The 15,684-nt window shown below is 33.5% G+C and overlaps 2 protein-coding genes and 1 long non-coding RNA gene across 6 annotated transcripts; 1 reads left to right on the plus strand and 2 right to left on the minus strand.

The window, feature by feature from the left end:
- Positions 1 to 454: 454 nt before the first annotated feature.
- Positions 455 to 1,408, minus strand: LOC111242012. Its single transcript, XR_002668464.1, has 3 exons — positions 1,256 to 1,408; positions 590 to 688; positions 455 to 511 (listed from the first exon to the last, which is right to left on the minus strand). It is a non-coding gene; the product is annotated as an uncharacterized LOC111242012 (long non-coding RNA).
- A 5,019-nt stretch (positions 1,409 to 6,427) lies between these two features.
- Positions 6,428 to 8,510, plus strand: LOC106766655 (trihelix transcription factor ASR3-like). Of its 3 annotated transcripts, none has more exons than XM_022783050.1 (3): positions 6,428 to 7,205; positions 7,388 to 7,444; positions 8,048 to 8,510. In XM_022783050.1, the coding sequence occupies exons 1-3, from the start codon at positions 6,452 to 6,454 to the stop codon at positions 8,305 to 8,307; spliced, it is 1,071 nt and encodes a 356-aa protein (XP_022638771.1). In that variant the 5' UTR covers positions 6,428 to 6,451; the 3' UTR covers positions 8,308 to 8,510. The 3 variants fall into 3 exon arrangements, with proteins under 3 accessions (XP_022638771.1, XP_014506854.1, XP_022638772.1); XM_014651368.2 differs by having other exon boundaries at positions 7,391 to 7,444; XM_022783051.1 differs by lacking the exon at positions 7,388 to 7,444.
- A 1,150-nt stretch (positions 8,511 to 9,660) lies between these two features.
- LOC106768779 (magnesium protoporphyrin IX methyltransferase, chloroplastic) lies at positions 9,661 to 13,414 on the minus strand. 2 transcript variants are annotated; one of them, XR_001376274.2, is made up of 4 exons: positions 12,742 to 13,414; positions 11,728 to 12,142; positions 10,032 to 10,191; positions 9,661 to 9,855 (listed from the first exon to the last, which is right to left on the minus strand). XR_001376274.2 is itself a non-coding variant. In XM_014654100.2 (3 exons), the coding sequence occupies exons 1-2, from the start codon at positions 13,312 to 13,314 to the stop codon at positions 11,741 to 11,743; spliced, it is 975 nt and encodes a 324-aa protein (XP_014509586.1). In that variant the 5' UTR covers positions 13,315 to 13,414; the 3' UTR covers positions 9,710 to 10,191; positions 11,728 to 11,740. The 2 variants fall into 2 exon arrangements, 1 of the variants encoding a protein (XP_014509586.1); XM_014654100.2 differs by having other exon boundaries at positions 9,710 to 10,191.
- Between the last annotated feature and the right edge of the window lie 2,270 nt (positions 13,415 to 15,684).

Below are 15,684 nucleotides of genomic sequence, written 5' to 3' on the forward strand. Positions count from 1 at the left end.
ATAGTGTATGTTAATATTATACCTTTTTTAAATTATATGTATAAGTTATGAATGAAATGCATTCTATTAATAATATAAGTTAGAACAATGAATTAGACTTTCACGCGTCAAAAAAAAAAAAGTGTGATAAATGTTTCAAAAAGATGTTGTAAGACTAAATTTATTGAATTCCTGACTCACATTTATAAGTCTTTTTAAAACATGAAAAATATCATCCATGAATCAAATAAATATTGGTTAAATATAGGTGAATAATACTTAATTTTATATGTTTTATCTATCTGTCCTAATGATTTCTGGTCCGATAAAATAATTAAAAAATATTTCAAAATATAAATATCGGAGAAAATAATTACATATTACATGTAATTATGCAAATCTTGTTAATTTAATTATATATTATTATTATTATTATTATTGTAGTAGTAGTAGGATGTTTATTGTTATTATTATTATTGTTGAAAAATATATAATATGAATTTTCCCCTTCCTTGCAATGGACTACTCTGGACTGTTCACACAGTAAAACAAGGGTCAACACCATAAAATGGACAAATTGGAATGAAAACTAGCTCAAAAGAGTGAATACCTTTTATAACAAAACTGTTTATGGTATGGTCAACGGGCCAAGCCAGAAGCATCACATCGATTCAAAGGAGTTGCAGATGTTAAAATAATAGTTAGATACCTGAAAGAGGAAGAAAAGTCAAACTTTCAATTACTTCATGTGTAAACATACATGTTTGAATATTTGCACCAGATATTTTTCCAGTTTCACTGAAATGAGTCTCAATGATCTTTCTCTTTGAAATTCAATCAAATTAAGAGATTTCAGCACCAAATTTTAGAGGATCAGAAACCTAATGAATCAACCAAAACAATCAATATAATAAATTGGAAATCTTACAAAACGACTCGAATTGTCATTTCTTAATGTTTTTCCATTACCAAAGGCTACCAGTATTGGATTAGTCTGTAATATCTCGTTCACCGTTCCACTTCCACCACCAAGAGTGACAGAGAACACAGTATAGTATATGGATAAACCTCAATCTTTATTATTCAACCCAACAATAAAGGACTGTGAGATGTCCAATATATAGAAAACATAACAGAGGAGATTATTCTAGAAAAAGGTAAAATATTCTATCCTAACAAACTAACAAATAAAGTAACAAAATGTAATATTAGTGGGGTAAAGAAAATATGCCAGGTGTAGGCTAAAACAGAAATGTAGAAAACCTGTCTTTCTTACAAAGAGCAGGCAAGTATTGCATTGTTATTTTTGCTGTCTCGGTCTTTCCGGCTCCACTATCACCACTGAATATGTAGATAAAAGGAGTTATTGCAAGTTTTAATTCAAAGCGGAGACGAGGACGCTGTAGAAGTCAAGATTCTTGCACTCGAGGAGGGACCGACGGTGAGCCTGGGTCTGGGAAGGAAGGGTGGATTTAGGGGCGAAGGACGGGTCCTCAGGACAGTACTCGATGGAATCGATGGAGGTGAGGCCTGGAGGTACTGGAGAACCGGTTTGCGGTTGGGGAGGGTGACGAAGGAGACGCTGGCGAAATTGTTGTGAATGTATTTGAGGTGGTGGTTCTTGATGAGTGTACCAGGGTTTCCAGAAGCGTTTATAACACGAGAAATTTATTTAAAAAAAAAAGATCATCATATTTTTACAACACTTTTTGAAAATTTATGTGACAAGTTTATTTGAATTTATATTTTAAAAAATATTTAAAACGGACAAAAAAATTGTGTTGTTAAAAAATTATTAAAAAGTTGTGTTGTTAAAATAACTTTTTCTAAAAAAGAATATTAACATTAACAGGCGGTTTTCTCTCATAACCGTCCAAAATTTATTTCAAAAGAAAAAAAAAAAAAGAAAATTTAACTGCGGCTTTATCATATTATTTTTATAGTGGTGCCTTTGATATATTAATTTTAGATAGTTAGTTTTTATCATATTTTTTAACTTTAATGGGAATTATTATTCCAACAACATAACTTATTCATTATACATGTTAATACGGACAAATTTTAAGATGTCTAAAAAAGAGAATGAACTACTAAATTTAATTATATCTCAATAAACTAAAATATAATAATTGCTTCGTCATATTAATCATTGTTTAAATAATATTTCAATAACCTTGATATTACATATTAATCATTGTTTAAATTAATAAATAATATGGTTAGATACCTCTTACATGTATATTCTTTACGAAAACATTGCATTAATATATATATATATATATATATATATATATATATATATATATATATATTTATCCTATTTTGTAGATATATGATTTTATTTCTTTTTTAGGATATTAAGTTTTTATTCGAGTTCTACACTTTTACCCCAAGTAGGTTAATGTATCCTATTAATAAAAATTTAGGTACTTTCTCATTATTGAGTCTTGAAAATCCGATTCTTTGCCTTTTTCTGGAAACATATTCAAGGGGAAATAAGGAACAACAAAGAAAATGGAAAATAATAGGAATTGGTAGAAGTCAACAATATAACACTAAATTGATATTAATTATTTGGAAGAGTCATTTAATTATTGTGTCATTTTAATATTTATTGATTATTCTTTACTTTTTATGTAATTTAAGTTAAAAATATTTAATAGTATAAATTGAATTAATTAATATATTTCACTGCACGATGTTATGTAAAAATAAAAAACAATAAAAAATAGTAAGAAGAAAATTAAAAGTAAATGTAATTTAGATTAAGAAATAAAAACAAATAAATTTTTGAAAAAAAAAACTAAATAAAGTAATTTGTCCGACGAAGAAAACATATACAAGTTTTAAAAAATAAATATAAACATTAAAAAATTAGTTAAAATAATTATTTAAAAAATATAAAATTATTGTCAAATAATAATATATTTTATTTATAAATGAAATTTTTATTATATATAATAAAACCTATATAATTATATTCTTTTATGTGATTTTACAAAATTGATTTTACAAATATTTTTTGTAATAACTTAGAAATAAGGGTTTAAAAAATTTTAAGAATATTAAGTTTATAAAATCATATTTTAGAACTTTAAAACATATCAAGAACTCCATTAGACATTGTTAGAACGTACTTACTTCAAGTCCTTCGTAACACTTTTCTCTCTAGTATCTTGTTCTTTCAAAACCTTTGCCTTTTTCTCTAGATTCATCCATCTCTGGGCTATTTACTCAACAATCAGGAAGCATGTGAGAGTTCCTGACGTTGAGAGCTCCAAATTTCACCAATCACATTCTTGTTCTAAGGGGGTAAGTAGTCCTCTTTTTTTCTCCACTGTCTTAAAGAAATTCTTGGACATGCAATCTATTGATTGCATGTGTTCCTTGTCCTTCTCCTTCAATTTCTTATCAATTTTAACTTGAAGACCTGTTATTGATCACTACCTTGTGGTTTATATGGTTTGGGTGAGTTCTTGAAGTGTAAGGAACAATGTACCTTAGGATTTCAAGGTAAGGGAAGCTAGTAGTTTCTGTTATGTTTCATGGATTAGGATGTGCATGAGTAAGGTATTATTAAAATTGTAGATTGATTCATGTATAAATTGGGCAATAGATAATGTTGTTGTTGAGTTGAACTTGAATCCTTTCGCTCAGCGAATTACCTGGCAGGGTGCCTCTGTCAAGGCATTCGCATAGCGACCAATGTGCGTTATGCGAATTATAATAAGAGAATGCCTCTGATTGGTGAGTGGCACAGCGAAATTGGTTCGCCTCGCATCTGGTATGAGCTATGAAAAATTAGCTAATTAAATAGAATAACGGAGAGTGACGCTTTGCGAGGGTGTAAGGTCTGTAACCTCTAGGTGTTAATTCGCAAGGCCGGATTAATCGCAATGCGAATCAACTAGGGCGAGTAGCCTCTGTTTGAAGACTCGTTGTGCGAGCCAGATTCACTATGCGAATCATACTTGGTTTCGCATAGCGAGCCTATGCGCTTAGCGAATTCTTTCGTTATGAGTTACTCTCTTCTTCTTTCTTCTCGAAGTGATAGTGTATGATTGATTCATGTATGGCTTTGTATGAAATTGCATGGTATGATAACATTAATTAAATGAGATTTGTGATTAAAACAAGGATGGTATTGTGTAATATGGATTGAGAATTGAAGTTGTGTCTCTCGGTGAGGTCATGGTAGTGTTTAGAATGAATATAGGAAGGTTAGTCTTGGGGTTTATCCTAACACTCTAATGACTCTTTCAATCTTAATTAGAGAAGAATTAGTCATGTGGTGAGAGTAGTAGGAGATCCTAGTATTGGGTGCTTCCAGTATGGCCCAAGATGAGTGATAACGGACTTACACTTGTATGTGTGATAGGGTTTAACCCATGGCAATAGCTTTGCAAAGCAGTAGAGGCCATCACAAGTGCACAACCTGCCATAATTCGATATTCGTTCTAAGTCTGGACGAGTCTAGTATAGTCTATAATCTGATAAACGGTCTTGCAAGCTTACTTGCTTGAACGCTTCTTAATATGTTAGTTTATTTTGAAATAACTTGTATGCTTTTGGAAACCTAACTTACCCTTGCTGCTTGTTGTGTATGTATGTCTATGTTTTCCTTTTTGTAATGATAATCCATTTGGATGTGAGTAGAAACAAATGATATTCCTCTGGAGCAAGTACTTGAGAGTGAGGATACAGTTCCTAGTTCTTAGAATTCTCTTAGTCATCCTTTTTATTTTGAAAAGTATTTTAAAATTTATAAAGTTTAAATTTATAGTCTATTTTGGGATGATGGTAAGGCATATGATTCCAATTACATCCTATAAATTGCTCTCTCTTATTATAATACTTGCAATTCAATATTATATAGTTTCATATAATTTTTAGGATGTCACATTTTTAATCAAATAAACTATTTTATTGACTAACTGTTAACTTAAAATTATAATCTAAATTATCAATCAAAATATAACTTAACTTGTTATTTATCAAGTTTATAAACGGTTTCTTTTTTCAAACACACTCTTATCATCTATCATTAAGATTGGTTTGCATCTTAGTTCAAGATTCTACTATTACTATTCTCATTAATAAAAAAAAAAAATCATTTGTTGGCAAAATAAGAGATTCTCTGCTACAAAAATTGAAACAACCAATCTAATTCAAATAGCAATAAAATCTGATTAGATTGTTCTGTAGTCAGTCTTTACACTAGTAATAAATTAAAATTACTGTAATAGTTTTTATAAAACACAATAAAGAAAAACTTTAAATACGTACTACTTTTTCTCATTTAAGATAAATCTAAATTGAATTGTGAAATTTTACTACGATCATATATATAAATTTCAAAATCCTACGAAATAAAACACTTTACTTAAAAGAAAAATACACATATGACTATTGTAAAGTGCAATTAATATCTATTTATATTTTATAAATTAATTTCATCTTTTGTTAATATAGAATTTCTAACAAGAATAATTGAATATTTTAAGTACATTTTGGTTATAAAGAAATAGCACTACGACGTTTGAGAAATTATTTTAAAAACGTGTTTGGACTTATATATGAGTTTGAGCCCATAAAAATAAGTAAATTTAAAAGAAAAAAAGAAGAAAAATATTGAGGAGAAATAAAGAAAAAGTTTATGAATAACTTCATAAATTAATAAATAATTTATTTCTTAATAAAATTAATTAATTAAGTATGTTCTCAAAATTAATTTCTATTTTATTGTATTAGAATAAGGAATAAATATTATATTATATTATTTACTTTTGCCTCTTTTAATAAAAATTTATCCCAACTATCTATTGCTTTAGTCCACAAATAATAAATACGGACAATGATGTATTTCTCTCTCTTATAAAGATAGGAGAGTTATAATTAATTATTTTACTGATAAATTTATTACTATTAATTATTATCTTTAATGTATATGAATTTGTTCATTATGTCTTCTGAGAAGGACAATGGAAATATATGTCAAGAAAAGATACACATACATTATGTAGAACATATGTATTAAGTAAACAGGGAGGATTAGAATCACAAGTTTTAAAGTACATTATTCTATTAATTAAAATCTATTAAAAAAATAATCAACCAGGAGATTAAACTTTATAATTTTCAAGAAATTTTGATTAATAAGGAAGAAGGGCGGCTTCATTGGAAAAGAGGGGTCTTGTCTTCTAATTTTTTATATTTATATAAATTAATATATATTTTTTAAAATTTTAATATATTTTATTTTTTTATATATTTATATAAAAAAATTTAGGACTAAATTATTATTAATTTTTTATGTGAGAAAATAATCTGACGTGCAAAGAAGTCTCGTAAGCGAAAATATCGTACCGCTTTGGAAGTTCAATGAGTAGCATAAAAGCACGTCTTTATTATATGTATCACCCTATTCTTATCTTAATCCTCAGAGTCTTTCACTGAAACAAAGGGTGTGATCATGGCAGAAGAATCAGCAGAGAAAATCTGTGAAGGTGTCTCTGAGTCTCCAACTACTACCCCAGTTGGAGGACAGACAACACGAAGAATCAAAGCCACGAGACACCCTCGATGGACCAGACAAGAAACTCTTGTTCTGATAGAGTCTAAGAAAATGGTGGAAAGTGGGGAACAAGGTTGTCGGTTTAGATCAGCTTCAGGGTTCGTCCAAAGCGATCCCAAATGGGAGATGGTGTCATCGTTTTGTCAGCAACGTGGGGTGAAGAGAGGGGCGGTTCAGTGCAGGAAAAGATGGGGCAATCTCCTCACTGATTTCAGGAAGATAAAAAAGTGGGAATCGGGGGTGAAGGAGGAGAGTGAGTCGTTTTGGATCATGAGAAATGATGTGAGGAAGGAAAAGAAACTTCCGGGTTTCTTTGACTCGGTGGTGTACAATGTGTTGGATGGAGGGGTGTGCACCACTGTTGCATTTCCCTTGACATTGGTGAAGATGGTGCCCAAAGTGGAGAATGGTTTTGCTGAGGTGGTGGGTCCGGAACAATGCAAGGAGAATGAGGAGGAAGAAGAGGAGGAGGAGGAGGATGAGGCCATCGTCGATAGTGAGAAAATGAGTTGGAGCACCGAAGAGGAGAATGTGGAGACCAGCGTAGCTGCAAATATTGCCAATGGTGTTTTGAAAGTGCCACCAGGTTTCAAGGAGAAAGAGATCACCGGGAGTCTCAGAAACACCCCCTTACTCTCAATGCCTACTCAAGGTACCAAGTTACACGATTACACTGTCGTTTTTGTTTGTGAATTTCAAGAGAGTTACAACATATGTTCCTTTTTTATGTTGTTTTATGCTCAAAATATCGACCATGTTAGTTTGCTATGGTTAATCTCTCGTGTACCCTTTTCGTATTGATTAATTCTTTTCTTGTTGCTTTCAACTAATAAGCAGAGAAGCAGCAGCAGCATCAGCAGCCGCCATCTTGCCAAGGGAACTATGATCCTTGTAATTAAACCAATTCACTTCTGCTGTGTAGTATATGTTTGTCGCTTTTGTTCAGTTCGACTGTGATGCAATGGTAGTTTTTATACTAGAGTTTGGTCCCCGTTTTGTTTCTCCTTTTTCAAAGAACTTTTTTGTCCCTAAAAGACTGTTTATATGCATCTGTTGCTGTCAATTGAATCAACAAACAATAATTCCTAACTACCACTACTAGTATTTCATTTGGCAATGCATTGCACCATATACTGTAAATTTGTTGTTAAAGATCAATTACTAATTTCATTATGAAATTGTTATTTCGTACCAAGTTATTCTCGCACAAATTACATAAATCAGCGTCTTTTGAAATATCATTTTAACAGGAATAACTTGTATTTACCAGGAATGTGTTAACAATTGGAAACTATCAGCTGCACGTGAAAATGATTGAAATAAATTTTTTCGCGTATTTTTCACACATTCACTTGGTCAGCCAATCGAAATCATTCTATGTTTGAAAACTCATTTTATCTGGACGATGGTGATTGATTGAGTGATGAAAAGTCCTTTGTTCCAGAGTTAATGAGCTTTGCTTTTTGCAATCTGAACGAGAGTATTTTGGTTCAGGCTTTCAAAGGGAACCTGTGTTTCAGCATGGATACAAGAGAAAGCGGTTATCATCGGACAGTAGTGAGGACAACACAGATTTCGACAACAGTATTACCAAATTGCTTAGGAGAAACAGTGAGATACTGAAAGCCCATCTTGGAGCTCAGAACATAAATTATGAATTGGCCAGGAACCAGCAGAAGCAGCAAACTGACATCTTAGTTGCAGCCCTTGGCAAGCTCACCGATGCTCTCACAAAGATTGCTGACAAGCTGTAAATGAATTCATATCACAAAGGATATGCATATTACTGCTAATTATTGCACTAGATTTAATCATCATTGTTTTACCCTCTTTTAATTGGTATTTCATTTACCTTTACCGATATGCTTTTTGGGAGAATTATTCTTCATATTTGTTTTCATGAAGTTGGAAGTTTATTCTTTCAACTCTATATGCTCTTAAGACAAAAAATAAAAAATAAAAATAAGACAAAATAAAAACAAACATTATATAATTTTAATTGATTAAGTAAAAATTGTTGTTAAATGTGTGCATGTAAGAATTTTTTGCAAATGTTGTTACTTTTTCCTTATTACTACTAAATAGTACGAAGATGTAATTTGCAATTTTAACTTAGATTATTATGTTTTCCATAAAGTCTATTATTTTTCGTAAAATTAGACATTAATAAAACCTATAAATAGTCTACGCTGATGACATAGTTAATAAGAAATATACAATAACTTATGCTACGGGCAGTCAACTTATAAATTATGTTTATCAAAAGTTTAGCATGCGTCGTTAGATATGCATTTTTACTTAGTTTTGCAAAATTAATTTTAATTGAAATTGAATTTAAAATAATACGATTAATGTCTGAATTTCCATTTTAAATGCATGTTTACATGAAATTTAATATAAATTAACATCTTTATGCATTATGGTTCGAGTCTTTGTTAAGGAGAGTAGTATGAGATCTCTATCAACAACTAAGACAGTGTTAAAGACAGAATAAAAATGGTGCGCTACTTGAATTTTTCTCCAACATGTCAGTTAATTGACTTACGTCCTAATTTTATTATTATTATTATTATTAGGTTTAATAGGTTCGGAAGTCCCTATAATTGGGGGTTTGTTTGTCCTCCAATTTTGAAAGTAATCAATTAGGTTCCTAATTTTGTTAATTTGAATCAATAAAAGTCTTTCCGTTAAATGCAGTTAACACCGTGAAGTTTTTGAACATGTGGCACGCTGACGTTTCCAAGTGGCATCGTTTCAAGTGCATAGGTGGATTATAAAAGGGTGAAATCTCTAAATTAAAAGGGTGTATTTGAAGGTGAAATCCCTTCACCTTTTTATAATTCACCTATGCACTTGAAACGGTGCCACCTCACATGCTCAAAAACTTCACGGCGTTAACTGCATTTAACATAAAGACTTTTATTGATTCAAATTGACAAAATTAGGGACCTAATTGATCACTTCAAAAATTGAAGGACCCAATTGAAATAAACCTCCAAATATAGGGACCTCCGAACCTATTAAACCTTATTATTATTATTATTATTATTATTATTATTATTATTATTATTATTATTATTATTATTATTTTATTACCGAAAATGTAATACAGGATAAAACTACTCCCCTTGGGTGATAGTAGTTATTACTTCTGTATGGACAAAACATATGAGGAGCTTGCCTCCATTCTACTAACCCAATGGACCAGTAACTCACCAGTTGCACACAAATTTACAGTGAACCACTTCACTCTTTTTACCCCCAGAAAACAACATAGCCTCAATTCATCAGCATCTTCTACACTGTGAAGAAATATACATGATAGAATTATAGGTGGAGAATAATGGGATATAAAATAACGACACAGAACGCCTTACAATTTACACTAAGAATTTCCTCTAATTATACAAAACATTTCAGACCTCTACACAGCTTTAATAATACAGTATGGTCTACATTGCTTTGGTCAAAACCATACCTTCTCATAGCGAGTTAAATCTTCCAAACAGAGTCCAATCCATATAATGCTTGCTATAACTTGCATACCACCTTGGTTCCGGAAGAGAACACCTAACTCGGAACGATATCTGTAGAAGCATCTTCTTCCACATTTCCATGGTGAAATGCGTTCGGACAATCTAAATTTGTTGCAAGAAATATTAGGACTTTAATAGTATTTATTATAACAAATGTTAGCTTTCTATTTGTAATATTTATGAATTGGATTCCTGTTATGTTTTCTGTTTCGATTTAGTACCAAAACAGCAGTATTAGTTGGGAAATCATTAAAGGTTTATGTTAGGACGAATCAAAGGCAGATTCCCTCTAGTAAGGCTTTATTCATTACTTAAACTGTTATTGGCAGCTTATGAATTTGGTGTGGTTATATGAGGGGGTTTTATTTGCTGTATGGCAGTTACTAACTTGCAGTGGCAGTTTTTGTGTAATACAGTTGGAAGATAAAGATCTTTCTGCATTGAAATGCAATACGGGATGAGCATCTGCTCACAACCTGTATTTATAGTGTTGAAGCTGTTATAGTGTCTTACATCAAGAAACTAACTGAAGCTACTAGGAAAGAGAAAACCCTGATTGGTATAGTTACAGAACACAGAAATATAAACTGAACACGAAACAGCTAACATTGAGAAGAGTATTATCTCGCATAAAAGTTCAAACATTTCTTTCTGTACTAGGTGACAATTTTTAAATAAAGAAAAGAACCAGAACACTGTATTCTTGACCAAAATTCTGTGCTACTCATAGTCTTTTAGCATCATATAAGAAGAAAACAAATAAGGCTTTAGTGCCCACAAGGGGAATAACAGTATTCTGTTAATTTAAATGAAAATGATTAAAAAATATTACCACTTTTATGCATTTAACTGCAATTTTAGCTTGGTAAGGAAACAGTGGAGTTGAAATTATAACTACTGTAAAAAGTGTGACTAAATAGATTCAAAAGAAGAAAGCCAATCAAAACTACTCATGGTGAAATTATCAAGGTTCGATGATAAAGTGAAAATTCTTGACCCGAAGTTTGCTTTCGATATCTGATAACTCAATCGTGTATTGCTGCCTCCATATGACTAGTATAGTTTTTATTTATTTTTATAATTCTAACGCTTAAAGCATTTTTGCAGAAAGCTCATAAGCTTGATACATCCTCCCTTGTATGACCCGGTCCTCATTTTCCTACTAAGGTTACAGTGTGGTCAACTCTGCATCCATAGATTTAAGGTAAAATGTGTTTTAAGTCTCTTAAGTTTAGTTCAAAATTAGTATTAGTCCCTAGATTTTAAAAATGGTGGTTTTGGTTCTTGTATTTTCTGAAATGTGGAGGAATTGCTCCCTCGCTAGGTTGAAATGAAGGATAGGAACGTCGATAAAATCACTATATCTCAGAAAAAACTGAAAAACCACTTATTTTAAAATGGAAGGACTAGAACCAAATATGACCAAACCGTGGGGGATCTATAATACATTTTACCATAGGTTTTGTTTCTGCTACGGGTTTATCTCTGAGATATACAATATACTAAACATAGCCTCAATTCATCAGCATCTTCTATACTAAGAAGAAATATACATGATAGAATTATATGCGCAGAATAATAGCATACAAAATCACGAGATTTTACACTAAGACTTTGCTCCAATTATACAAAACTTACCTTTCAGTCCTCACTACATAGGAACAGCCTCAATGAGTTTGGCAAAGTAAAATTGAGTAGTGATTAAGCCTTTCTTCCTTATGGTCCAGCCAACCTTTTTCAATGCCCTTTCAACATCTGCTTCGGAGTGAAGATATGCTCTTGTTGCCTTTGAAGGACCAGGGAACAACTCTCCAATCCTCTTTAGTATATCATAATAAAACGTCTTCGGAGCAAAACTCAGAATCAATCGGTTGTTGGCCAATGAAGCAAGGTGGCCGATCATCCCATCAGCTTTACTTTGAGGGTAATGAATCAAAACATCAAGGCAGACCACCGTGTCATACTTTCCATCCAAACTCTCCAAATCCTTCACTACAAACTTTGGCACCACAGGGGTAGATCCGTTCTCACTGGCTACAAGTTGTTCTTTTGCCTGCACCAAATGGAAAGTCATTGTTTAACGTCAGCAATGGCGTATTACTTGACCTCACCTCTCCTATGTGTTCATCGCGTCAGGGGGAAGGGGGTACCTCAGCTATTCATCTTACTAATGTTCATCGACTATTTAATTTGTTAATTCCTTCATCAAGCTCGTTTAGGTTTTCAAACAGGTAAATTTAAGCTTAATATCAAACTCAAGTACATAAATGAGTCAAACATGACACTAAGCTCGAGCTTATAATTTTAAGAGTTTGGTAGAATAGAGCACAATCCCGAACCTTATACGTGTCACGTGCTCAAACTCTTGATTAGAAGGCTGTTGTCTGTACCTAGGACCTGTATTATAATTTATAACCATATGCACATCCACTATACGGGTATTTATCAGATTTCACTAATTTATTGGATATTTATCAATTTTGAAAAAATTCAATGCCATGTTAATAAATGCCTTTAATTCTTCGCTGTGCACATGAAATACTAATAAGATGTTAAATTAACAGATATAAAAAATATTAAAGTATGAATAACTACTAATCAAACGAACTAAGCGCCGCTATTTTGAAGAAGAAAACAGGAATGCAGGGCAACCTGTTTCTCAGCTTCAGCAACCATAGCTGCGGAGATATCACTGGCGAACACGACAGCCCCCTCTTTCGCGAGAGGAATCGAGAGCGAACCGGTCCCACACCCGGCGTCGCAAACCGTAACGCCCTGAAGCGATCCTTCGTCCTTCAACATGCTCAGCGTGTTCTCTACGGTCTTCGAGTGTCCCAACCGAATGTCGCGCTGAACCCGGTTCACCTCGTCTGTGTCGCCGTAGATTTTCTTCCAGCGCTGGAACCCGGAGTTGTTGAAGTACTCCCTCACCACCTCCTTGTCTCCTCCCCCCACTTCCTCCGCCTGCATCTGTCGCCGCCGCTCGGGGTCCGTCAGCGACAGCACAGCAGCCAGCGCCGCCACGAACCCCCCGCTCACCACAGCCACTGTAGTCCCGTCGATAGCACCCGATACGTCGGCCGCGGTAGCTGTCGAGAGCGGCGGGATGGCAAATGCCGGCGACAGCCGCAATTTGTGCGGTTTGTGAGAGAATCGAGGGGAAATGGTGGTTCTGTTGGGGTTTGGAACAATGAGGGAAGACCATAGGGACGATGAGAACGCCATTTTGGGTTTGTGTGAGGCTACCGGGCGGTGACAGCGTGGAACATGAAGGACCGAAGAGTGGAGGAAGTAGCTGAAATGTTATCCAGGATAAGATAGCATTCGAGTTTCCATGTCTTGCGCTGATTCTCGTGGGTCCCTACTTCACCGTTCCGGTTCTCTATCTACACCTGAACTTTGCACCGTTTATTTATTTAATAAACAAATATCAACGGTTGAAATTAAAATGGGATAACAAAATAAATAACACGAGCTGACAGACAAATTTAAGTTATTTTTTTAAATACAAGTTTTATAAGAAAATAATTCGTATTGTTATTGTTGGAAATGTCTCCAAATCTTTCTACACAATTTTCTCTTGTCAACTGTCCGCTGACGTGGAATGCTCGACTTCCGTTGGATACATGCTAATGACACTTCGACGCTCAAGTCAGTGTCAAGTGTTAGGTAAAAGGGGCAGAGATAGAAAGAGAGTAGAATAAATGCGTATTAAATGTAACTAACTACATTTCACCTTTGACCTGTATTTATAGTATTCGTTATGGGCCCTTGATTACCTATTCCTTAATCATGGCTCAATTTGTGGCCCAATTCTTTTAATTCCGTTTTAACTTAATCTAGTTACATCGCTTCCTTCTACCTGAAGTGGAGTCGCCGGGCCGCCGGTCTCTGTTAACTCTTGTCCAGCGCTTTGGCTCACGCGATGTCGTGATGGGTTAAAAAGGTCATGCAGACACGACCGGTCGCTGTTAATTCTCGTCCGATGCCTTGGCTCTCGTGCAATGCCGAGACGGACTAAAAGGGCATGCAGATATTCGTGAAAACCCTTCGGTTTGGTTGGTAGTCGTCCGCCCTGCCTGATTTCGGGCACGGTTTGTTGCGCCCACCTGCCCAGGGTGCACAGGTCCGTCGTTGTTACCGTGAAGATGACAACCCTCTGTAAACCCTAGCTCCTAACTACCGGTCACGTATATGTCTCACACGTGGACACCTGGGGTTGCTGGGCGTTCGGCTGGTCTTTGACCGGCCCTCTATGGTACACATATTAATGTTAAAATATAATTTTAACTATACTTAATGGTAAGGTAATTGTTTCGGGTGTGCCGGTACTGCAGTCGACCCTTCACAATTTCTTCTAGTCGTCCGGTTCCAATCAGCTCCCTTCAATACCGAAATCGAAAGTCGGTCGGGTACCTGTCAAAAAGACTCCGACGCTCAAGTCAAATCTCAAAGCTACTATAGAGATAGAGAGAAAACAGTAGTCTGGAGTAAATGTGCATTAACTGTTCTTACCTACTCTTACCTTTGATCTTTATTTATAGTTTTCCTGGTGGGCCTATGATTAGTCTCTTCTTAATTACGGCCCAACCTTGGCCCAAGTGTCCCTAATCTTGTTTATCTCCTTAATTTTTGTATAGTTTCTGTGATATCATGACTGGCCGGTACCTACCGATTATCCCTTCATATGGTACTGTTTTCATCGTTTTATCCGAGCAAGGTTTAATCTAGGAACCGACCGGATGACTTGCTCGGTCCTGGGTGGCCGGTCATCCTTGGTGATTTTTCGTTTAGTTGCATCTTTGGTCCGACCGTCCCAGATATATATTTGATCCGTCCGACCTCCTACTATACAGTAACGATATCGTAGTTACCTCTTTACATGTCATGTTAGTAAAGTGGTCAAATTAACTATAATAATATCATCTTGGCGAGTTAGTTTATATGCATATGCATGGTTCTATACATTTATTAGAAACTAAAATACAATATTATATTTATAAGGATTGAAATAGGAAAAGTAACATATTTCTAAAAATAAAAGTAAAAGGCTATATATTTATGACGACTAAAATTAAAATAATATATTTCTAAGAATTAAACTAAGGAATGGTATATTTGTAAGAGCAAAAACTAAGGTGACACATTTATATAATTAAGATAAAAGGACTTGTGTTGCAGAAGTAAATATCTGATAAGTCTTCTGTAATCAATATTCAACAACTAAATTAATAGTAAAACGATAATTATTTAACTTTATGGTAAATACTAACAACAGTTGATAATATTTTAAGTAGAGAAAAAAAAACGACTCAATCGTAAAAAAATAAACAAATTGCAATTTTAAAAGTTAAATTATCAAAATACATTTACCGCTAAAAAGGACTATGGTTATTTTCTTCGTAATACTAAAATTGTTATAGATAAATAATATAAATTTGATTGCTTTAACAACAATATTATTATTGAAACATATTAACTAAATCCAAACACTGAAACATGTTAACTAAATCCAAAGCTTAAAATAATCGACTATGACTAAATATTAACTGTGTCGATTCATGTAAAACAGAGATAGGCCAACCATAACCAGAT

This window comes from Vigna radiata, chromosome 7, assembly GCF_000741045.1.
Source record: "Vigna radiata var. radiata cultivar VC1973A chromosome 7, Vradiata_ver6, whole genome shotgun sequence".
NCBI classification, from domain to species: Eukaryota; Viridiplantae; Streptophyta; class Magnoliopsida; order Fabales; family Fabaceae; genus Vigna; species Vigna radiata.